At 35.5% G+C, this 26,506-nt stretch overlaps 2 protein-coding genes across 4 annotated transcripts in view; both read right to left on the reverse strand.

Annotated features, from left to right (window-relative positions):
* LOC116210764 (cellulose synthase-like protein G3) overlaps nt 1–26,506 on the reverse strand; it is a 37,444-nt gene that overhangs the window by 9,874 nt on the left and 1,064 nt on the right. The window contains exons 2-5 of one of the 3 annotated variants that reach the window (XM_031544812.1): nt 24,557–24,721; nt 21,607–21,732; nt 20,694–21,482; nt 19,177–20,028 (exon numbers count right to left, since the gene is read on the reverse strand). In XM_031544812.1, coding sequence (XP_031400672.1) covers nt 19,480–20,028; nt 20,694–21,482; nt 21,607–21,732; nt 24,557–24,721 — 1,629 coding nt within the window. In that variant the 3' untranslated portion in view covers nt 19,177–19,479. Of the gene's footprint in view, nt 1–19,176; nt 20,029–20,693; nt 21,483–21,606; nt 21,733–24,556; nt 24,722–26,506 lie in introns of those variants that run through there. The other 2 variants (XM_031544834.1, XM_031544818.1) reach the window with 2 other exon arrangements.
* On the reverse strand, nt 5,069–14,006 carry LOC116210794 (cellulose synthase-like protein G3). Its single transcript, XM_031544853.1, has 5 exons — nt 13,169–14,006; nt 10,513–10,662; nt 8,271–8,396; nt 7,404–8,192; nt 5,069–5,747 (listed from the first exon to the last, which is right to left on the reverse strand). Exons 1-5 carry the CDS (start codon nt 13,790–13,792, stop codon nt 5,211–5,213), a joined length of 2,226 nt encoding a protein of 741 aa, XP_031400713.1. The 5' UTR covers nt 13,793–14,006; the 3' UTR covers nt 5,069–5,210.

The following is a 26,506-nucleotide window of genomic DNA, read 5'->3' on the forward strand; positions in this document are numbered from 1 at the left end:
CAGCATATAGGTGCCTTAGATGACGACTCTGAAAGGATCGTCCAAGATACCTTAGGCGACGCTTAGAAGCGTCGCCCCTAAAAATAGCCCTTTGCCAATGCTTCTTCAACACGTTGGCGTGGGGAGACCTTAGCCAACATTTTCAAGTGTCACCCTAGGTATTTATGATTAAAAAAAGTCAAAAGGTACTATATTTTTTTTAATAAATTTTTGAAGTGTAGGCATTTGGCTAATCTTTGAAAAGTGTCGCTAAAGTCCGTTTTGTATAACTTTTCGTGACGTTTTTCAAAACGTCGGCAAAAAAATTCGTTTAAAGACCTTTTTCTTGTGGTATTGTGTTTACTGGCCTTTTATGTGTTTTGTTTCTGGTGGGGGTTTATTATGCATACGCTGCTCTGTCGATGTGTATCTTCCTTATTAAATATGAATGAAATGAACTCTTTATTGAAAAAATAACTGTATAATTTTGACATAGGGAACTTGTTATCTCTCACAATTGTATGGGAACATTTTTTTAATATTTTTCGACTACGAGGGAGGCAATGGATCTAATATAAAAGAAATAGAAATTTTAATAATTAATAAAAGGGTATGAATAATCTCAGAATGTGTATCGAATTCGAAATCTCTTGATTATTGATAACTTATAATATTGTGCTACACCATCTTTTGATTTTTTTACTATTTTTAGTTTTATTTTTTCCTTGTTGTCATTGCTAGGAGAAAATGTGTACCAAATGACTGTGAGCGGAAACTTGAACAGAATCGAATCTCTACTGCCACTCCAAGTTCGTCTCACATACATGTGATTAGGTAAGAAAGACCCAAAAGGAAGTAGCAATTTCCTAGTTTCCTCGCATTTTTCATTTTTTTTTATAAGGGAGGTTTATGATCTAATACAATTAACATTATTTTTTTTGGGTAAATACATTCTTCATCGTCCAGTTATGTCCCATAAATAGAAGTGCACTGTACGAAAATAAAAAAGTGCAAGGTCGTGTAGTTATAATTTTTATGATGTGTAACTCTCTTAGATAGAAATTTGGCTCTAACCTACCAATCGTGATGGTACATTTGTGATATGTCTTATTATATATACTGTAAAGTATGAGTTTTTCTATCCTTTATATATTAGGCTATCACATATATACCATGTATGAGAATGTATTATCTGATGTCCTATTTGCATAAGTACTTTCTTAATTTCCTGCAATCTCTCGTTAATGTAAATGTGATGGCCGTCCGCATTATATGGTATAATCAACTAAATTCTTGTAGCATATGATCGATCTTTCGGTCACTTTCTCCATGTCAATTTACTTAGCATCAAAACTGGTCTATAAACCTTATAGCCTAGCACCACATGTTGGTCACCACCTCCATTGCTAATCTTGTCTCTATCGGCCATCCCTGTACGTACCTCCATTTGATGATGTCTACCGATATCTCTAGTCCCACCAATGTCGATCAACAACCTGTGGCTGTAGCCCTCCCTCCATCCACGATATGTGGAGCCGAAGTTGGTGTACATATGTATTATTTCACTGATATTGTTGGAAGTTTTGCGGGAGATTGATAGAAGAGAGACAGACGTGCCATGTGCATTCACATTCCTTCCATGCATTAATTGATAATCATGTTCAAGAACATTCAGCGGAAAACGAAACAAATTTGCAACTGATTGATCAATTTTCTCTTTGTACGAATCGTGTAGGCGGCTTGACTTGTCTGCAGGTTTTGCTGTTCAGGTTTGAAATGACTCGCATGATTTGCAATATATCTATTTATTCATCATTTCTCTGTCCCCTGTCCGAGAAAAAAATCTATATACATGCTTCTACTTCATAATAATTACGTATAGGTGGTGAAAATATCAATTAAATTACTATAATTAAAAATATTATGAGAATTATTCGAGTGATTAGCACTCATTCCATCGCTGCTTGTGAATTAGTTGGCGTTTCTTATAGGAGTTTGTACGGATACTGGGTATATCCGGAATCGATCAAAGTCTACTCGTTAGGGTAAGATCTAAGTAGCTCGTATTGAAAATAGAGTAGGATTTTGGTATTAAAATTAGGAGCAGATAAAAATTGATTATGGTTCTTGCATATGGAATACCTAAAATCGAAATCGAAACCGATATCCGGACCCGATAATAATATCCCCTAGTTATTATTCAAATATATTTTCTTTTTTACTTTACCCACTTCCATTCTCTGTTTTTGTCTCTCTCTCTCTCTTGATGGAAGCTTTCATTCCTTATCGTCTACAACTTTGATTTGACAACGATAGGTGTGTCCTCTGTGAGACCTGATCGTATTACAAATGTTTAGTTTTGTGAATGGATTGATAAGAGATATTACTCTTTGTTGTAGATGTATTGTGAATTAATCTAAATATATGTTGACATTCTGTGCGTGATTATTGATTATAGATGAGACATTTTCGATTTTATTTAGCGAGATAAAGAAATTTACAGGTTCTAACAGAATACCCGGAACATGTGGTATAATACAAATTTCGAGTAGATTTCGATTCTTGGATTCAACATTGTAAGTTTCACTTCTAAAATATTGAAACATGTTCCTTACATGATAGGGTTTGAATATGTTGAGAAAAAACAGAGTACTTGGACAAAAACACTCCTAGTTTCTTATACTACGTGATCACCAAAGATTTGGAGAGAATGTACTTAAACCTAATCGTATCAAACAATTAGGTAAAAAGTAATAATGAATAAATAAATAATTAAGGGTGCAATATTGATTGGCTTAACGGGAAAGTGACATTTATTTGGGGAGAATGTACTTAAACCATGATCGACGATATGTATGGGGGACCACACCTATCTATGGTGCCATATTAGCGGTGAATAAGAGGATTCGGGTAGAAGAACATAACGACACGTACAATATAGCAAAAGAAGGACGAATGTACATATAATCAAGGTAAAATAATCAGTTATGAATGTGAATTGATTCAAACAATTTGATACTTATTCCATTTAAATAAGATTTTAAATTCGAGTTATTGTGAATATAAAAATACCATACTTGAAGAGTTTTATCCTTTAATGAGCTGATCTGACTTGATTGAGTCAATCAGAATCTAATTGAATTTCTGAATATCGAGTTGATGTCAAAAAAAAGTAAAATAATTAGTCACTTCTATGTGTTTCCAATATTGATTGATAGGCGAATATCTTATTAGGAATTCTGACTAATTTACTTTGGTGACTTTTCAAAAGATATACAATTAAAGTTTGAGACATTTTATCGGTACGTTTGGTTTCAAAGTTAAAATAATTTTAATTTTAATTATGAAAAAGGACAAGTGTTGTGTAGTGTATTGAATTAAAGTTAAAGTTAAAATTTTTTACTTGAAAAATGTGTATTTTTATTGTGTAGTGAATTAAATTAAAAATTAAAATTAAAATTTTTATGATTTTAACCATAAAAATAAACCTCCATTCTATATTTTGGAAGCGTTCAGGCCCATTACTGCATTATTGCATTTTGGACGCATTCAAGTATCTTGGACAAATCAAAGGAAGAGATCGAGAGATACATCTGTGGTGGGTTCGGGAAGGGACCGCAGATATCACAGCAGCTGAACGTGCACGGAACTGTTTTGTCTAAGTTTGAGAGGGACGGGCATTTAATACAGCCAAGTCGAGCACTCCAGTAGAGAGTGATCACGACTGTTTAATTAAGAAGAGCTCGTCTGCCATTCAAAGCAGGAGAAGATGAATTAAGGTCTTAGATTACGTTTGATAAACTGGAATAAAAAAAGAATGAAATGAAATTGATATTTCATGTTGTCTTCCATTTAATTTATTTATTTATTTTATTTTTAGTATCTCTTTTATGAATTGAAAAATATCATTTCATTATGATGATCTTTTTTCTTCAACTTAATGGAATAATATTTCGTTTCAACTAACTTTTATCCAAGTATAATTTTTTTTTTCTGAGATTCATATATCTAGATTATATATAAATTGAAATCTTGATAAATAAGTTCATTTTGTTCAATTACATTTATTCACATTTTCAAGTTCAACTAGAAAAATATTATTTTTCCTATACAAAATTATATATCACATTATAAAACTCATTTCATTCGTTCACATTCCATTCTGGTGTACTAAACGTGACATTATACAAACATTCTACAGTCGAGTAAAGGATGAGTATTAATGTACTTGAATCTCCATTGTGGATGTGGAACGCTTTTTTGGTCGTCATTTATCTATAACGAGATGAAAAACATAGAAAAATCTGAGCGAAAAAAATATGTTAAACATATTGACAAATTAATAATAGGAGAAAACAATATAATGAGGAGGTATTATTAACATCCCACAGTGGAAGAGAAATGACAAAGATTCCTCCGAGCATATAGAAGATTCTTTGGCAAAAAAGATCCCCGACGATGCCAATATAGTACAAGTCATCACTCGTCACCTACTTCTAATTGATTGGAATATGCGTTACGCGTCTCGTCGGATATAATGTGGGCAAGTCCTAAAGGCCTTATGCATCTAAAATGCATGATACATATAGTGATTTCTTTAATGTCAAAGATTCAATTCCTCGTAGCAATTTTCTAATGTCTGTTTTATTTTATCGTTCCAAACTGCCGCACCCGAGAAGTTTCTATCGGGGTCATATGCATACGTGGAAGAGCTAGCAGATAAGCCCATACTAATTTCAAGGAACAATCAGAAAGAAGTGTAACACAATAATACCGCCATCACTTGATAATTGACATATCCCCAAAAAGTTTGATCTCATGTTTGGATTATTAATGTCCATTTATTAATTATTAAAATTGTTATTTAATTATATTAGACTCATAATGTCTCTTATAATCGGAAAAACTTTCAAAGAACAACAACATGCATCCTGGCTGAATACGTAGGGCAGACCGACTTATATTTACGTGCATAGCTTATTATGAGTTTTGACTCCTCTCCGTTGGTTGACCATTTTCAAATGACAATACCAAGGCTAACCCCGGTAGTTTGATTGAAAATTTATGCGCTGTTGTTTTTGCTTGTGTATGTACGATGTGAATCATAATTTGTCGACTGTTATTCCCTGTAAAAAATTGTGACCAACGCAACTGCGCGAAACTTTAACCGCGATCTTTCCGTTTGTTATCCTTACGATCTCCTCCCGTGGACATAAACGAGATGCCGCAACCTAAGCAAGGGAGGCTGCGGCGCAGAGAAGAGCAGCAACTAAAGCGGAAGCCAAAGTGATGGTTGTAGGCAACTTCCCCTTGTCACTCCTAAAAAACATGGCCTGATAGAGCGGCCACCCGTTCGCTACTCCGAAACCGGCCAGGAGCATTTGCAATGCAAATCTTTCAACCGCTAAACCCCGCGCGAGCGCCGTTGTGAAGGCTACCAAGTTGATGAGGGCCGCCACAGAGAGGGGGACAAACATGGGGGATGATGCCCCAAAGTCGAACACCCCTTGCTCGTACATCTTGCTCTGCTCATCGTTTGTTGCCTTGCTCGTGACGCTGTAGCCGCCGACAGAGATGCCGAGGCGCTTGAGGCCGAACTCGAGCGACCCGAAGAGGAAGCACGTGAGGCCACGGATTAGGCAAATCCTCTGGTCGTTCCACCACTGCCTGACTGTCGCGCCATTGCCAGACAAGAGGAAGTCGACCAGATCCCGGGAGTAGGCCCCGAGGATAAGGAACATGTACAAGAGGAACGACGGCTCCGATGCCTGAAAATGCAACATGTCCACGACATGCATAAGATACAAGAGTTAGAAAACGTACGTATAATCATGTGATGTATAATATTGATAACGAGATGCAGAATCGTATTTTGAGCGCTATCTTATCGTATAGTATGATTTACTGTCGGTGTCATCTTAAGAAATAAGACTAACTAGATAAAGAACATCCTGTTGCGTGCAACTCCTTAAAAATTACTTAATTTATTAATATAATTTTTGAGAATATATTTAACATTTTCACGAATTGAGAAAACCTTTCATTTTTCTAAGAAAATATTTATTATTACTTTCAATTTCCAATATAATAATCAAATAACATAATTTCATTGAAAATAAAATAATCGAATAACTAAGAGAATTTCCAAAGAGCTGATAATTATCAAAATAGAGTTCCCGCATTTTGTGCGGTGGATTCTATAATTTATATATTAGTTTAAAATAGATAATTATTTTAAGGAAACTAGGAATAAAGGTGTAGCTCAGCGGTGTATGTTTCGCTTGGTAACCAAGAGATTTCAGGTTCAGTATTCGTTGGGAATCACCTGTGCCATTTTATTAACTATTAGAATTTTTATTTCATGCATTAAATCCATGAACCTCCTTATGTAACCGAAAAGAAAAAAATTGTTGAATCATATAAATTTGCTATGGAAAAATAATGTTTTGTAATATAAGAAAACAACTATACAATAAAAATAAGAAGAATATATATATTTTTTAATTACAAAGGAGTCACATTGGTCTAGTATAAGAAAAATAAAATTCTAGATTAAGGGGCATAGATAGTCTCACTAGTGAGAATCGAAATGAAACATTTTAATCCTAGGCGAGTACGTGTGTCACTAATATTATGCCCCCTTTATAAAAAAAATGTTCAACAATGAGAAGAATTAATTCATTTTTTATGAGATGATTATTGTTATGTACTTTACGAGAAAATGCCATATTTTAAAAATCTATACAAAATATGAATAAAAGGTACAATAGAGATAATCATACTTAAATATATTATAATATCGAGAACAACAGATAACAGGCGGGGATAAGATATACATGGAGAAACGAGAGGAGAAAAAATTTGTGCACGAAATGAATATTTTTATTTTTATTTATAAGACATTTTGTAAATTAAATTTGGTTAAATATTTCATATCTCAGGCTTTATCGGGAAAAAAATACTTTAGTTATATCTGTAAATAAAAATAATATACTATATAAAATTCATAGAACCAGGCACATACAACATATGGTAAAATAAACATATGGCAAAAATATTCATTTAACTTAAAAACATATATATACATGATTTTTTTTTCTTAAATTTAGTATAGGTCCAACACTCATGAAAGGTAAACGTTTTCGAGAGAGAATATTTAATCTTTCTGAAAAAAAAAATATCTAAAACAAGTTGGAGACAGAACACATAGTATAATATGCCAGAATTTCATTTAACTTAAAACAGTAAATACTCGTTTTTCTAATTATTTTACACTTGAAAAGTCACACGGTCACTGGTTGAGGGTTTGAGAAAAATGGGATCGTAGATTTTTCTCATCGCATGCTCCAGCTTTTATACATTATATATTGATGATTATTGAAAAACTACATGGAGTATATATTAGTCATGGCGGATCAACGTACCATTGGGAAAACGGGGAGGCCGCTGATGAGACCAAGCTGAGGGACGACGGAATAAACGACAATGGGGATAAACCACATGGGCCAGAAGGCATAGTGGGCGTATGACAAGCCCATGAGGAGGCCCATGGACCTGAACCCATAGGTCACGACGCTGTATCTCGAAAAGGTCATCTCGTGGAGCCCAACGACCCACCTCTTGGACTGGTTCAGCATGTTGATGAGGCTGGTCGGTGCATCGCCGAGGAATGCGGGTCGGTCGGGGTTGCAGAATATCGACTTCCACCCACTGCAGTGCAGCTGGTAGCTCGTGAACTGGTCCTCCACCACTGTCCCGTATCTAAATCCCACCTTAGATCCCCAGTTGGTCATGTTCTCGTGATCGCAGCTAGCTACGTGATGCGCCAATGCCATGGACTCTTTGGACTGTATTGGCCTCTCCACAACATGGTCGACGTTCAGTTCGGGAATCTCCATTGGCACCAAAGCTGCTGGACTGCCGAACAGTGCCCTGCGGCGGAAGAAACACCCGGTGCCAACATAGTCGGGCCCGTTAATCATTCCGATGGGATTTATCTGGAACACACTCTTGAAGCTACTGGCATATATGTCGTCCCTATTGAGCCCCTCAAAAAATTGAGGGAACTGAACATATGCTAACTTGGACTGGTCCGTGTTCGGGTCTGCTAGGTGGCAGAGCATTCGACGGGGCGTACTGGGATCGTTGGAGCGCATGTCGCAGTCGAGAGTCAGGATGATAGGTGCATTGGTCATGACAGCTGATACCCGAACCTTCGATTCACATTATTTACGATCGATCAGCGTCAACTGGCTAGACAAAACAGTGTTTTAAATTACACGACAGCTTACCAGAGCATTGAGGGCACCGGCCTTGAAATTATGGGGCACTGTCCTGCTTTTGCCTCGCGAGACATAGACGAGGTTGGGCATCACATTTCCTGCAGTGTCCCTGTCTTGGCTGCTGTCCACCAAGGCCTAATTAATTTCACAAAAATTAGTATCAAATTAAAAGCTATATGGCAAATTTCTATGCTTCCGTATGGGGGGAAAAATCTACACTTATATAAAAGTAAGAAGAACCTTTGAAACCTGTCACGTAATGAATCGAGTGTCATATTACAGACCTTTCAAATTCTAACAAATAAATATATAACAAGTGTTTTGCTCATTATGCTGTCATCGTTTACAAGAGTCAAAAAAAAAAAAAACACTCATTATGAGATATATGTCAAATATATGTAATATATGAATTTTAAGCAACGACATGAACTTTTTTAATAAGCAATTAACTTCACTTAAAAAACAATTTACTTTCAGTAGTTATCCCAAAACCTTCTAAAGAAAATGCATTCACTCGGAAAAAGAAGCAGTAAAAGTCATGAAGAGAAATAATTCCGCTGAATAGAGTTGAATCCAATATAGGTCTACTGATCCGCTCACAGATTTTGTAATTTTTGCTGACACTTTTGTTTGTTTGCCGCATGCAATACTTTCGAACCCGATACGGATTAAACCGGAATCTTCCCCAGGTTGTCATTTAATTGAGTAATTAATTATTATTTATTGAAAATAAATTATACAATATAATATAATAAAAAATTAAAATTAATGAATTATCCATAGTTAAACTATTTATAAAATTACGATTCACTTTGTAGTATTTCTCCAATTTTTCTTCCGAGGCATTTTTCCAATTTTCTTTCAAAAAATACCGCCGCTCATATTGATCTTCTCCTTTTTTTTTATGCTTTCTTTCTTGCACCAATTCAATTCCATATATTTATGACTTTTGCTTCAACGATTATCTATGTACTCATCGTTCATTTTCAACATATTTTTATTTTTACATTTTTTAATGTGCACCTTAGTATTCAAAATGCCAATAGAGCCCCAACTAATCTAATTCAGGACAGATCGATCCACTAAGGGATAAATATTTTCCAGCGTGAATTTTCTCCATTTATAAAACAAGACCCGAATTCAAAACTTTACTTAAGAGAATAAGTATCGAATCACTTGAATCACTCCACATTGATTATTTATAATTTTTAATCTTTATTTTTACCTATTCCTTGCTTCATATAATCGAAAAGTATTTCTATAATGCTAGACCTTCGTTACTTATTCTTAATATTTGTTGCCTTGCATATTCTATCTTTCTTTATCTCGACTGGATTAAAGATACATCTTATACACACACACATATATATATATATATATATATATATTTATCCAGATTGATCTTTCATTTTTTTCTTTTTTTATTGCATAATAATTGTTAATTTATATCTCACAAAAACTACCACCCCGTCCGTGATATTTTTCCAATTTTCTTCCAAAAATACATTTGTCCCGTGTATATATATTTTCACCTTTGTTTTTCCGTTTAAATATGGTGTCTTAAATGTTTTTAAGATATCACAATTTTAGCAACCGAAAAAAAAAGATATCACAATTTTGTAAAAGGATTTTAAAAATACTAAAAATTACATAAATTGTATGTATATATTTTATAAAAATAGAGCACAACTTATCTCCAAGGAATTTATGCAATATGTATTATGATCAATAAATATTTACTTAAATATAGGTCTTTTATGCAGGACAGCTCAAGTAATTGCTCAATATACATCCAAATAATTTACATATAGATTTACTTTGAGCTCCGTTTAATTTTTTATAATGTGACGGCATGAAAATTTAGTTCGAGAATTTATTTTCATATATAAATATATAAATATGTTATTATATATTATTAATCATTGAATTGAATAAGCAATTCTCACTCTAGCTTAAATAATTCACTCGAGACGAACATAGATGACAGTTTATTTTGTATCTAAATAATCCTACAAAAATTAATAATATCTTGCTATATACAGAACCAGTTGTAAAATATGCATCTTGTCCCCCATTACTCAACCAGCAATTAATGAGGAAGGAATATATTAAATGATTTCTCCCATTCAATAGAGTTTTTTTTTTTTTCTTTCCTTTTGGGTGGAAATAGACTAATCATTTCGTTCGGCGTTTCGATATGCTATAGATTACACCGACACGTAGTTGATGGCCGTGGCCCGAGGGGTTGTACCTGAATGACAGGTGGGTGAGTTTGACGGGTGAAGGTGTCCGTCCACTGGCTAAGAGCTTGGCGTTGTTTGTCTCCGGCGATGAATTCCTCGCCGACTTCCCCTTTCGCTGCCACATTCTCTATCCTCACTTTCACGCCCTCATACATCACCTGAAACCAAAAATAGGTTTTTTTTTTCCTTTAACAAACCGAAATGCTTTGAATTAAAATAATAAATAAATCAAATTGATTTTACAAAATTAATATAGCGATGACAACTAAATTAAGTGTGATTTAATTTAATTTGAGAAGATAAAAATAAAAGTAGTTTAGAAAGTATATGAGAGAATTTGAAGAATATGATGAAAAAATAAATCATTGTGTTATTGAATTAAAAAATGTGAAAATTTTAAAAAAATATTAAATAATTAAGAGAATTTAATATTAAAAATTAATTTATATAATAAAAAATATGAGAAAATTTTTGAAAAGATAAAAAAGTAATAACATCCTTTGAGGGCTGCAGGCGGCCACGGAGCCTGACGTCTTTTGATGTGTTTTCTGGATGAAAAGGTTTTTCTTCAAATATCATTCATGGGAATTGGGATGGGAAATTGGCCATAAGAGAACAGATTCATGCCTCGATCACCAATGTCCGAACGTGATTGAATATATGTATGCCTTGGTGTCCGGGACAAAAAACTAACTAAACTAAAGTCGTACAAAAATATAAAATAATATATTGAAATATATATATATATATATATATAAGTCTTCTTCTGTGGATGACTTTCTTCTCCCTAATTTTTTTAGGTGGAAAAGATGCTTTTACGTATCAAGAGTAATTGTCATTTATGCTCTGCTTAGTTTGTCTTGAGTAGATTATATCAGTTGTGTAAAATTTAATTAATGAGATTCTTCGAGAAAGTTCCGAGATGATCTCAACCTATATTGTTTATAGTAATTTCCAACCAAGCATGCATTTGTTCCCTTAGAATGTCCCAGCAGGGGCCTCTCTTGCGTCAGAGACGCTAACGTGACGTCGTGAGAGACGGCACGTGGAGAGTTTACACTCTGGGAGGCTCAGTCTCCATCTCTCGAACGAGAGATGCGTCTCTCATTTGAGAAACGAATAAGTGGCAACTCGCATGGCAGCTCCTGACCATAAGAGACAGCTTTTGCTACTTTTTTTTTTCTTTAATTGAAAATATGAGACTCACTTCAGAGCCTAAAAACGATTATGATTGAAGTAGCGAGTCTGTTTTTTAGTGTAACTCTGAATAATGTGACGATTATATGAGAGTAAGTTTAGAGATTCAAATTAGAAACTGAGATGGAGATAGTCTTATGACTAGTTTCCCATCCCTACTCTCATGAATGGTATATAAAGAAAAAACTTTTCATCCAAAAAATACACATCAAAGGACGTCAGGCCCTGTGGCCGGCTGCAACCCTCTCTCCAATTTCCGCATTAATTTAACAATAATGACGATATATATAAGTGATTTTTGTTTCAATCGGGGATGAATATATATATATATATATATTAATTATATATGTGAATTGAATAAATAAAGCAAAGCAATCATCATCTTACGAATACTTACGAGGGAGAAATTGATTAGAATTGTTTAAATATATTTGTAGTGTTTTGTCTTCTTGCAGAACATGACAGCTTTTGCTGAACCACTCAGCTGTGTTTACATGATATATATTTATTTTCTTAATTAGAATTTTACGAAAATGGAGAAGATGATGCAGATATTTTCTTAATGACTTGTAGAATTAATGTCTTCTCCTCATCATGGTCCTGTTCTCATCGTCGTTTAGCTCCCGATCAAGCTTAGATTAGAAAAATATCTCTAACAGCATTAGACTACTCTTCGGGGTGTATTTAACCGGAATAACCTCGTCAGTGCTAGCTGAGCTTCGGTTGTATTTACCGGACTCCAACTCGGTTGGTCCTTGGATACAGAAAACTTATCCTTGAGGTCGATTCACTAGTTGTTGGGGGACTTATCGCAGAACAGGATATGCTTGCACCCCCTACTCTTCGTTCTTTGGTTTGCGATATCAATTGGAAGGCTGTCATTCAACATGTCCTCAGAGAAAGAAATTGTCATGCATATTGGCTTGATAAGAGAATTTCTCTTCCTTTAGTCATTTATTTAATTTCTCTCTTCGGTTTCTAATGACTTAAGACATCTACTTAGCCTCTATAATAAGCTGCTTCAAACATCCGCCCACTGTAACATGTTTACATATGCTTCTTCCTCTCACAGTGGAAGCCATATATGCACTTAGCCCCAAAATATATATATATATATATATATATATGTATGTATGTATATATGGAAGTTGTACAGGCAGGGATCAATATGGAATTTTCTACTGGAATTTTTTGTGCTGACCACTAGAAGTCAACACTCATAGAGTCACCAGCTATTCAGAGACATGGCCCTCTTTCTTTGATATGTTTTTCTTTTCCTTGATCGAAAACGCCTATGGACTGAGACAAATTCACTCTGACTCAGTCATTGGCTTAATTTTAATCACGAGATGCTTTCAGCATGTTTCAAATGTTTGCACTGCAGTCTGTTCCAATTAAGTGTAGGTTACAATCGCAAGATCACAAGATCAGATATGGCGAACCCTTAATTAGGATGATCTTTCTTACCTTAATCCTCTCAGTCTCGGTGCCAATGCTTTGATTTGTCGACTTGAAATAATCCTCGGGGCTTCGCTTCACCACCTTATTCTCCCGACAGAAGGGCAACCAGTGGGCAGCAAACTTGGCGGCTTCCATGAATGCGAAGAGCGTGATCTGGGATCCGCCATCATCTGACAGGTACACGGACAACTTGTTGGCCGGGTAGTCGTACGCCATGACTGACAGTGCCGTGTTCATCACCGTGATCGGCGGCTCCCTATAGGGATCCGAGGTGCATATGAACACATCCAGCGCAGGAAAATCTTCCTCCTTAAGCACTTTAGGGATATTCTCGACATACTCTGTCCGGCGGATCGGGTACATGCGGAACGACTGCCTGCTGCACCACATGAAGGCGAGCATGGAATCGGCCACGATCAGGCTCAAGGTGGCGGCAGCAGCGGAGGTGGGAGTGGTAGAGCACAGGAGGAGGAGCTGCCGGACGTGGCGGTAGAAGAGAGCTAGGAGGGCAGAAGCGTATATTAGGGCATAGAGTCGGTTGGCCGTTGTACGGCGGAGTGGTGTGACGGAGTTGAGAGGGGGCAAATTTGCGGCGGCCATATTCCTCCTTGAGCTAATTTCCATTGCCATATTCCTACATGCTCTTGTCTTATAAGTGTGGGAATATATATATATATACAGATGTTATGCTTCGCATGACTCCAAGGACTTGGCAGTATAATAATGTTGGACGACTGATACTACATAGGATTAGTTCGATCATTGTTGTGTTTGTAGTTCGATCTTCAGATTTTGAAGCAATTTGCAACTGTGTATTGTCGACAACGATAACTTATTATCCATCACAGGTCTACAATCGTAATCCGATGATCAACTGTATACTGATTTCCAATTGCATTACATCATTCTTAGACCGTCGTCGTCACTTAAAATAATATGTTGTGAATCACTGAATGAAAACACAAACAGAATAGAAAATGTTGCCGCTCCAAGAGTTCAACATACGTATGCTACGTGCGTAGTTTGGCTACATACATTCACATGACATCGAGAAATTTAGTGTACTAAATGAGCCATAAACTAATCAGTTTAAACGAATGACACGCGTCGACATGGACTAGTACCAAATTTCAAAAAATATTCAAATCTTTTTCATCCTCACAAATTTTTTTTTCATCCTCACAAATTTGCCCCACCTATATCCACCCAAATCTATTCTCTTTCTCCTTTCGCAAGTAAATCCCTCTCCTTTCCGATGACAACCCCCTTCCGACCATGGCCTCCAACAACATCCTTCCTCGTGGCCATTGTCCTCTCAACCATTCTCCGCCCTCTCACGGCCTTTCCTTTAGGCGGTCGTTGCTCTCCTCACGGCTCTCCTCCGGCAGTCGGTACTCTACTGCACAGTCCTCCCTCTCACGGCCCTCCCCTTTCGCCGGTGAAGGTGTTTGGTATGACACCGATCGAAGGGGAAGACGGAGAAGAAGTGGTTGGAGGTGTAGAAAGAAGAGAAGTTGGGCTGGCGTTGCAGCGTGGAAGGAGGAAAGATAAAAGAGTGTGGAGCGTGCAGGTGGGAGCAAAAGTAAAAAGATCAGAAAAGTTTGGGCTGTTTCTAAATTATGATCGAGTGAGTATAAGGACCATGTCCAACACGAGCGCACATGTCTATCTCTTATTGGGTTTGCCTATTTATGACATGGCGAGCGAAGCTCATGCCATAATCATCTTACATCTGTTCCATGTATAATGAATTCGATCAGGGTCAAGACAAACAAAAAACGAAAAAAATTTGACGCATGATTGAGCAATTTTCTTTCAAAGTGTCATTTTCTTATTCGTAATAATTTTAGGCGGCTTGTCTTCATCATATGGTGTTTTGCTATTTGTCGCCCACCGATAAAGAAATACCGTGCAGTGACATCCACATCACACATGCAAATATATTAAAGAGGAACAGTTAATAAACTTAATATAATGAAATAAAAATTATAAATTATTAATAAAATGACGTGAAAAGTCTATGAATGAGTATCGAATTTAAAATTTTTTAGTTACCAAATGAAGACGTATGTCACTACGCTAAATCAGATATGAATTATGTTATATATATTTTAAAAAAATTTTAAACAAAAAGGATATGATTAAAAGAATGAAAGGTATATATTTGAATTCAGGCCGCATTCACTGAGGTTAAAGAAAAATTACCGTGATTTATCAACAATTTTAACCACGATTAACGATCTACTCAAGGGGGAACACACGTGTGCCATCGAACAACAATTCCATGGAGAAGTCTAGCGCACAATAAGATTTTGCTAATATAATTCCGTGTCACTGTGACATATTTAATACTTTCAGTTCAAGCGTTTAGTACTTCAGTTTAAGTATTTGTTATTTTCAGTAATCATGATTAGTACAAAGTGTTTTTACTTCTATTTTCAATTGAAGTGTTTACTATTTTGTATAATCCGTCACAAATAGTAAAAGTACTAAACACTTTAACTAAAATACTAAATATTTGAATTAAAATATTAAGTGTATCACAGTGACACGGAGTCATATTAGAAGGTTCTAGAATATAATGGCAAGTAAAATATAGCAAGATAAGGACAAATAAACACATCTAATCAAGGAAAATTGTTGATTGATATTGATAGGCTAATAACTTAGTAAGGAATGCGACTTTTACTGAGGGAAGATATAATCAAATTGCAGACATTTATGTGTTTTTAAAATTAATCAGTCGGAGCATTCACCCGCATTACTAACGCAGTTTGGATACGTTCAAGTATATTGAGTAATCTAAAGGAGAAATTGAGAGATAAATCTACAGTCGGTTCGAATAATAATAAAAGAAAGGGATAGCATAAATTGTAGCGATTACAAATTCACGGAACCGTTTTTGGTCACATGAGAGGGACCGGCGTTTAATACGGTACTTCGCTAAGTTGAGCACTAGAGAGTAATGGCTTCGAGCATGCCAATTTATGAGGATCACAACATTATTATAGATGGATGACTCGCTCTATAATATTGTATGCTCAAGTATAATTTGTTGGTCTTATCATACTATTTAAGGAGGTTTTTACTGGTACAGTGAATTAAGCGATTTCATATGTGAAAATTTTCAAATTTATCATCCTAAAATTATGTAGGAAAATACTATTTATTTGGCCACTTAAAAGCTTTGTTTAATTCAATTAATACGTCTAATGAGCTTAAGGTATTCACGTGGGCCATGAGAGTTAATCGGGCAATACCAACCTCGTATGTATATATATATATATATATATATATATAAAGGCATTGAAAACGACGCTACTTATATATAAATAATTTTCAAAACCTTCTGCTAGTATTGCATCAAAAAATGACTCTCACTGTGTAAAATTTCCATTCTCAATATGGAATGTTTTCTGAGTCACGACTTACTCACCGCTAAACGAATGAGGTAAAATTCCACCGAGAAAAAAACTTAAGTTCCACGAAAAAAAAAAAAGAAATAGCGTAAAAAAATTAAAAGTAATAATAGATAAATTAAAGATTTTGACAATAGCTATGGGAGAAAACCTCTAGGATCTTAAAAAATGGTGTAATATAGTGAGACGCGTTCTTAATTTAAGGATCAAGAAGCTTTTTGTTCGACTCTCATCGGTCAAATTACTGATGTCTATTTATTGAACTTTCTATTCTCTTATATTATCTACTACCTCTTATACAATCGAAATAATAAAGACCCTTCATGATCCAATTAACATCCAACCGCGGAAGAGAAATGACAAAGATTTATATAGCGTATAGAAGATCCTTTGATAAAAGATCCCTGACGATGGAAGAATTCTATGATATTAATGGCTGAAATTTAATCTTGAAATTTTAAAAGTTAAAATTTAAAAAAAGAATTCAATGGTAGATATTTTGTGTATATCATAAATATACTTCTTATTGCATGTATTGTAAATTAATTCCTGACGATGCCAATATACAAGTCGTCACTTTTTCTTGATTGGAATGGAATGTACATTACGCGCGCGCCTACGGATATATATATATATATATATATATATATATATGTATGTAAAACTATGTTATAACCCGCGCGTTGTGAGAGAAGATTTTTTAATTTTTTAACAATAAGTTTTAATAAAATTTAGTACATTATGAAATTTTATTTAATAAATATATATTGGGAATTAAAATTGTTTCACTTAAAAATTAAATGATTTCAGCAGTAAACTATATTTCATTAAGAGTGGAATTTTAATATCCTAAATATATTATGGAAAAAGAAAGTAATATGCCAGTTTTTCAAATATAAGAGAATGCAAATCTTAAATAATTGTTTTAGGTATACAACTAATTAGAAAATGTACCTATTCAAAAATATAATTTTTTTCTTTATGACAATGATCATAATTATAAATTATAATATAATTTTTTCTATCAATATTCTATTCAGATAAGTTTTTGACGGCTCACGTAATCACAATTGTCGTCTCAATGAAATCTACATCTCGCATAACAATCACAACTATTCAATTGAACAGAAAATTCCTCAAACCAGTAATACAATAAGAGTAAGACAACTATCTAAATGCTCAATAAATAGGTAGTGTCAACTCATAACTATTGAAGAAATCGCAATAGCATATAATAACAACTAAATCCTAATGCAGTGAAATGGCTATATGAATAAATTTAATGAAAACAAAGGAAGACTCGATGAATGTGAAAATAATAATAATAAACCAATGAAAAATAGTGTTTTAGCTCCAATCGATGAAATCATCCATGATATAAATGAATATTGTTATGAACCTCGTTGAAAATGAAGAAAAAAACATACCTTCAAGTTTGCATGAGCATAAAAAATCTACCTTTAAGTTTGATTTTTAGTGCTAGACGACCAATATGTGTACATCATTATTTCCTTAATAATTATTTAAAAAAATTTCCATCTATTAAAACATTAGTTAGGTAATATTATCATATATCTAAACGATGGACTATATTTCAGTATGTATTTCAGATGCCCTTATTAGACTATATTTCACTAACATGCCCCTATCGAAAATATATTCAGCTGTATACTCCATTTTCCCTAATTGTGAATATAATCAACTTATTCCACTATATAGATTAAATAAGAGAATATTACAAATATATATTTTTCGGTGGATAAATATTTCTTCATAAAAGAATATTAAAATTTTCTTACTATATAAATGATGACGTGTGATCGCTAGAGAGCTCCATTTTTTTTTTATTTTTAATACTGTGGAGATGTGAGAATTTAGTTCGAAACTTTATTTTCATATATATATATATATATATTTATGAAAATAAAGGAAAACTTATTGAGTGTGAAAAAAAATAACGACCAATGAAATAAATAGTATTATAGCTCCAATCAATGAAATTATCCATGAAATGATGAATATGTTATGAACCTCGTTGAAAACGAAGAAAAAACCTATCTTCAAGTCTGGATGAGTAGAAAAAATCTATTTTCAAGCTTGATTTTTAGTGCTAAACGACCAAATATATATATACAAAATTATTTCCTTAATAGCTATTTAAAAAAATTTCCATATACTAAAACATTGGACTATAATTATAGTTAGGTAATATTACGATATATCAAAATAATTGATTATATTTCACTACATATCAAAACGATGGACTGTATTTCACTACGTATTTCAGATGTCCTTATTAGACTATATTCCACTAATATGCCCTTATATTCCACTAATACGCCCCTATCGAAAATATATTCCACTATATACTCCACTTTCTCTAATTGTGGATATAATCTATATATTTTACTATATAGATTAAATAAGAGAATATTGCAAATATATATATTTTTGTTGGATAAATATTTCTTGATAAAAGATTATTAAAATTTCCTTACTATATAAATGATGACTTGGCATTGTGAGAAAGCTCCGTTATTTATTTTTGATAATGTGGCAGAGTAAAAATTCAGTTCGGGACTATATATATATATATATATATATATTTTGGGCAATTCCTAAAGGCCCACACATGCATCTATTAAATGAATAAATACAAATGGTGATGGCCACACCACATTTAAAATATAGAGAGAGAGAAGCCAGTTCCATCTTAGCAATTTTCTTATAGGCCTCTTCTATTTTATGATAAATTGTATTTTGGAGGGATTACTATATCACTTTCCATACTGAATTGCAACAACTCGACGAAACTCTTAACTGCGTGGAAGCTTTATGCTATCGTTATCCTTTTGATATTTTCCCATGGACATAAACGATAGGCCCCAAGTGGATTCCCTAAGCAAGGAAGGCTGCAGCGCAGAGAAGAGCAGCCACAAAGGCGGAAGCCAAAGTGATGTTTGTAGGCAACCGTCCCTTATCACTCCTGAAGAACATGGCCTCATAGAGTGGCCACCCATTCACTACCCCGAAACTTGCCAAGAGCACTTGCAATGCTAAGCTTTCGACTGCTAATGCCCCGGCCAAGGACAGCGCCAAACCCCTAGCGAAGGCAATGAAGTTGACGAGGGCTGCCACCGAGAGGGGGACGAACATCAGGGAGGACGCCCCAAAGTCGAACACCCCTTGCTCGTACATCTTTCTCTGCTCATCATTGGTCGCCTTGCTCGTGACGCTGAAGCCGCCAATGGAGATGCTGAGGCACTTGAGGCCAAACTCAAGCGACCCTATGAGTAAGCATGTGAGGCCACGGACCAGGCAAATCCTCTGGTCGTTCCACCACTGCCTGACCGTTGCGCCGTTACCGGACAAGAGGAATTCGACCAGATCCTGGGAGTAGGCCCCGAGGAAGAGGAATATGTACAGGAGGGACCAAGGTCCTGATAACTGAAAATGCAACGTTATGTCAACGACAGGTATATAATACAGGAGTTAGGAAACGTGCGTGTGGTTATGTAAATGTTTGCTATGATGTTAATCACGAGATTTATTGTCATAATGTTATACATTCTCTCATCATAAGCATGATGATTTTACTATCAACAACATCTAGAAATAAAATTATTAACGAATTACCTATAAGACCAGTGAAAATTTAACAAAACTTGACTAAATATAGACCAGTGCAATGCGCCTGCTCTTAAAGTTATAAAATTATTATGATTTTTTAAAATTTTTCGTTTTTAATATCTTGTGAATTGAGATGAAATTTTATTTTTCAAGACAATTTTTAACCTTATTTGCAATTTTTAAGTTTTTCAAAAAGAATGTAGACATATCTAAAACTCATTGAATGATACACATACAAAACACGGTAAAATTCATTGAACTTCATGCGGTAGATACATGAATCTTGAAATAATTTTTGCAAGGCTTTGCACTGGAAAGGATATGACCATAATCTGAGGGTGCGAGAAAAACAATGTTAGATTTTGCTCATGGGACACTTCGACTTATATATATATTTATAGATTATTGAAAAACTACATGGAGTATCTATCGAAAAAAACAAACGACAAGGAGTATATATGAGTCAATGGGGATCTACGTACCATTGGGAAGACGGGGAGGGCGTTGATGAGAGCCAGCTGAGGGACGACGGAGTAGACGACAATGGGGATTGCCCACATGGGCCATAGGGCATAGTGGGCGTATGACAGGCCCATGAGGAGACCTAAGAACCTGAACCCGTACGTCACGACACTGTACCTGGAAAAGGTCACTTCGTGGAGCCCGACGACCCACCTCTTCAACTGGTTCAGCATGTCGATGAGGCTCGTTGGTGCGTCGCCCAGGAACGCGGGCCGATTGGGGTGGCAGTATATTGACTTCCACCCCTTGCAGTGCAGCTGATAGCTCGTGAAGTAGTCCTCCACCAGCGACCCGTATCTGAATCCCACCTTCGATCCCCAGTTGGTCATGTTCTCATAATCGCCACTAGCTACATGATGTGCCAATTCCATGTTTTCTCGGGACTGTATCGGCCTCTCCACAACATGGTCGGCACTCAGTTCGGGAATCTCCAGCTGCACGATAGCCATTGGACAGCCGAACAGTGCCCGACGACGGAAGAAACACCCGGTGCCGAAGTAGTCGGGCCCGTTCTTCATGCCCATGGGATTCATCTGGAACCCGCTTCTGAAGCTACTGGCATATATGTCGTCCCTATCGAGCCCCTGAAAAATTTGAGGGAACTGAACATATGCCAACTTGGACTGGTCCAGGTTGGGGTCTGCAAGATAGCAAAGCACCCGACGAGGCGTAACGGGATCGTTGGAGCGCATGTCGCAGTCAAGAGTCAGGACCACAGGTGCATTGGTCATGACTGCCGAAACCCGAACCTTCAATAATGCACAATACATACGATCGATCAACAAGAGATCATTGGCTAGACAAATTTTCTATTATCCGGAAAATTGGACATATATAAAAGTTTTGTTATGCGCATGGTATGGTTCAGTTTACCAGGGCATTGAGGGCACCGGCCTTGAAATTATTGGGCGCTGTCCTGCTTTTGCCTCGCGAGACATAGATGAGGTTGGGCATCCCATTTCCTGCAATGTCTCTATCTTGGCTGTTGTCTACCAGAACCTAATAGGAATATATTTCTATGCTGTCAATTAATATGTTCAAAAATTAAATTGAGTTAAAAGCTGAAAGGAAGTTTCTATGTTTCAGTTGGGAAACATTCTCAACTAATCAGACAGATTAAATTAATTAACCACATGTGTAAATAATTTACTTGAAATATAGATAATAACTTATATTTAAGTAATCCTACAAAATTTAGTAATATGAAGTTATGCACTGAACCAATATAGGTCTTGTCTATTACCAACGTGAATTAATTCAAACGGTTCGACGTTTATTTCGCTTAAGTAAGGTCTCGAGTTTGATTTATTGTGAATGCAAAAAATTCACGTTGAGAGAATTCTACCCCTTAGTAGGCCAACCCAATTCGACTGGATTAGTCGGGATCTAATTTGACTTCCGGATACCAAGGTTCATACCGAAAATAAACATCTTGTCTATTCACCTATATATATATAGTAAATTACAATGGTGGTCCAAAAAATTTTATAAATATTTCAATATGATACAAAAAGTTTTTTTTTGTTATTTGATGGTATAAAATGTTTCAAAATTATTTCAATATAGTACAAATCGTCATTTTGCCATTAACGTCGTCAAGCAGACGCTGATGGTGCAAAACCAATTTTTGAGGGACGTTATATGATGGTGCAAAATATTTTAAAGTTGTAACTTAATAGTACAAAATGTTTTACGTAAGTTATATAATGATGCAAAATTTACAGTCTTGTAAAGGATGACTTGACGGCATCAATGGCGAGATGACGATTTGTACTATACTGAAACAACTTTGAAATATTTTATATCATCAAGTAGCAAAAAAAACTTTTTGTACCATATTGAAACATTTATAAAATTTTTTGAATCACCAGTGCAATTTACTTATATATGTATATATATAAAGTAAACTAACAATTTAGTCCTTGAGTTATCGGGTTTACGTCACTTTAATCCTTGAGTTATTCTTTCTATCATTTGGATCCTTGAGTACAATTGAGTCCTTTTTACATCACTTAGGTCCTTTTGCTACGTCAAGTCAGTCCTTTGCTACATCAAGTCATTTCATTGCTACATCAGATAGGTCCTTTGTTATATCAGATAGTTCCATGAAGTCCCTAAAACATTAATTCAATCCTTTTGTTACATAAATAAAATTCTTTTGCTATATCAGTTAAGTCATTCCATTAAATTAAGAGGCTACCAGTGTTATACGAGATTAAATGCTACATCAATTAGGTCACTATGTCCACCTTTTGTACTTTCGTTAGATCTTGTGAAGACGTGGCAACCATATAACATTAAAAAAATATTATTTTAATTTAACGGCATTGTTTTGGTGTTTTTCTTGGAAAAGAAAATCTCGCTTTTTGTCAGGGGAAGACCGATTGGGGAAACAAAGGCTCCACCGGCCATCACAAGCCCTTCACCTTCAATCATCAACGCCACACGCTACTATCTCAGGCAGTACATCGTCGACAGGCCTCCATCTCCGACAATCCATCCGTAGTCAGCTCTACCAAAACATAGCTTCAAACCCAGCTTCTTTCTTCTCTGCCCCTTCTCGGCTTTGCCGTGAGTTTCATTAGCTTTCTGCCGAAGATCTAAGGCTCTTCCCTCAATCAACTGAAAGTTTCTTGATTTATCCAACATATACCTAGCTGACTTAGGTGAGTCATAAGTTGATCATCAGCCATATCGCTCGACGCATTAAGCTTCAACAAGCGCCTCAACCTTTCATCAGTGCAATAAGCATTAATAACCTGCAAACAAGAGATCTTCATCGCCATCCTCCACCAGAGCCTCGATCAATCGCACCGCAAATGTCTTCTCGATTATCACCGTTAGTCATGATAAAGCCCTATAAATAAGATTAGATTTCGCCGATCAAGGACAGGTGCTTCCAATCGAGGTCGAGAAAAGGGACCTTTGATCAGGCTCTCAGATCATAAGGCAAGAGTTACGAGAAAAAGAAAGATGGAAGAGGCCAGATCGCGGGGAGGAGGGCAAGCCATGGCCCCCTCGGGCGAGTTCACCGGAGCCCAATGACCTTGCCCAATGGGGCGATGGCCAGTGGAGGAGCCCTCCTCCAATCTATTTCCTCAACCTTGAATAGAGAGGAAGGGGGAAGGTTTAAATGTAGTTTTTTAGTGAAAAATGAAGAAAATGGAAGAAAAAAATTAATTTTTTTTTAAAAAAATCAAAACGGCATCATTTTGGTAAAATAAAATTAAAGATAATATATTTTTAGCGTCGTTCAGTTGACACGTCACATTTTCATTATGGGATTTAATGAATGACCTTGGACGTTGCAACTCCGTTAGGAAAGATAGGGTTGCAATTCCGTTGCATCATTTACGTCCCTAACATCCATTAGTCAAGGACCCAATTGATATAAAATCGATCTGTCGAGGATCCAACTTATGTAAAATCGATTTCTCGGGGACCACAGTGATGTACCTCGCTTAGTTAGGGACCTAATTGATGAACAAAAGGACCTAATTGATGAACACAGGGACCTAACTGATGTAAAATCGATAACTTGGGATCCAAATGATGGAAAAAATAAGGGATCCAAGTAATGTAAACTCAATAATTCGGAAACCAAATTGTTAATTTACTATATATATATATATATGCACGTCTTGTCTCAAATCATTATATGCGTGATTAGTGTGAAATTTTATAAATTAAATAATTTCTTCTGTCTAGTAGACTAGTGTTTTGCGCCAACATTTTAATATATGCTATGACATGTACTTTATTGGTAGGATCACCCGGGGATCTTTGGGGAGATCATATATTGTTGATGGACGAGGGGTTGTACCTGAATGACGGGTGGGTGACTTTGACCGGTGACGGCGTCCGTGCACGGGCTGAGGGCTTGGCGTTCTTTCTCGATGAATTCCTTGCCGGCTTCCCCTTTCGCGACCACATTCTCTATCCTCACCTTCATGCCCTCGTACATCACCTGCAACCCAAATGTTACTGACTAAAATAATTAATCATCACGTCAAATTTTTTAGAACAGACGATTGTGAATATCTTAGACTTAACACAGAAGAATCGACAAATCCAACAACATCACTCTTCGTTTCCAATTTCCACATTCAATATCTTCTCAGATTTCACAAGCACGTAGTGTCTTCTTGCAGAACATGACAGCAGCCTTTGGTGAACAAATCAGCTGTTTAACGTGACATATATGTATGTTATCTTCTTATTAAGAATTTTAGGAAAATGGGGATGAGGTTGCAGATGTGTGTATTGCCGTAAGAAGTGTTCTGGGGTTTTCGGGACCGTTTGAATTCAGAGTTAAAGTTACTTTGATTTTGATTTTGATTTTGATTTTGAAAAATGACAAATGAGATGTGATTATAAATTTAACTTGAAAAACGTGTATTTTTATTGTGTAGTGTGTTGAGTTAAAGTTAAAGTTAAAATTTTTGAATTGGAAAATGTGTATTTTTGTTGCGTAGTGTGTTAAGTTAAAGTTAAAATCAATGCACTATGAATCCAAACGGGACCTTAATGTCTTGTAGAGATCTATGGTCTTCTCCTCATCGTGGTCCTGATCTCATGGTCATTTAGCGCCCGCTCAAGCTTAGTCGAGAAAAATATTTCTTTATGTCATCAAACCGAACAGGAAGACTGGTTATTTAGCTAATGGTGGTGATGGCAACCTATTATCTCGTGCTCAACCACCTCCCAACAGGTGCAGATTTTTACCAAACGTGGCTTCTTCTTCTTTTTTTCTTAATTCCAATATCCGAAAGTCCAAATTCTCACTAATCTAATCGAGTCGGATCGACATACTAAGGAATAAAACTCTCACAATGTGGATTTTTTCCATTCACAATAATCGAACTTGAGATTTTACTTAAAAAGAATAAGCGTCAAACCGTTTGAACCAATTCACGTTGGTGCCTTCTTTTTTCTTTTATATCTTTTTTTTTTCAATTAAGAGAGATTCATATATCTAATATAAGAAATATAAAGTTCAAAAAATGAACATAAAAAATCTCACTAACCACAATAAATTCAGAACTTTTTTTTCCAATAAATAAACCTCTTAATTTTTTAGGAAAAACCGCATCTCACCATATCATATTCCATTTCCCTCTTACTTTCTATTTTTATTTTTATTTTTCACCTGGTAATTTGACGATAATACTCATAGACCACGATTTTCTTCCATAGGCCCACAGCTTTTATAATATCCGTAGGCCACGTTTATCTCCCATAGCTTTCCCAAAATTGACTAGGCGAGGGGCATGGGAGAAAAATTGCGTCTGTGGCCATACTCCGCAGATATTGTATTCTCAATTTAGCATCGATTTGATCTGATCACGTGATATTTTCAATGTGTTTTGAATCCATACAACTCTAAGTAAACCCCACTCACTGTAACATGCTTGCATGCTTCTTCCTCACACAATGGAAGCTATACGTGCAGGGATGAAACATGGAATTTTCTACTGGAATTATTTGTGTTGATTACCAGAAGTCAACCCTTACAATCACCAGCTAATCAGACACATGGCCGTCTTTCCTCAGCTATGATTTTTTCATTACCCCGATAATGCCTATAGCGAGCGAGACGAATCCACTCGGTCATTGATTTGAACCTAATCACTCTATATTCCTTTCTTCTTTTTTTTGGGTAAAATTACGATATACTTTTAGTATGTTTTAAACGCTTTCATTGCAAGTCTATTCTCATGAAGTATTGTTTACCAAATTCGCTTTACTATACCCCGTGGTTTGATATTAGTTG

This window comes from Punica granatum, chromosome 1 (assembly GCF_007655135.1).
Source record: "Punica granatum isolate Tunisia-2019 chromosome 1, ASM765513v2, whole genome shotgun sequence".
Lineage (NCBI taxonomy): Eukaryota > Viridiplantae > Streptophyta > Magnoliopsida > Myrtales > Lythraceae > Punica > Punica granatum.

Bases quoted from the DNA above. Each gene is read 5' to 3' on its own strand.
- LOC116210794 (XM_031544853.1), bottom strand. From the start codon at position 13,792: ATGGCAATGGAAATTAGCTCAAGGAGGAATATGGCCGCCGCAAATTTG. The intron at 8,397-10,512 runs GTACAACCCCTC...GAAATTAATTAG, and splicing joins CTCACCCACCTGTCATTCAG to GCCTTGGTGGACAGCAGCCA. The intron at 8,193-8,270 runs GTAAGCTGTCGT...TGTGAATCGAAG, and splicing joins CCGGTGCCCTCAATGCTCTG to GTTCGGGTATCAGCTGTCAT.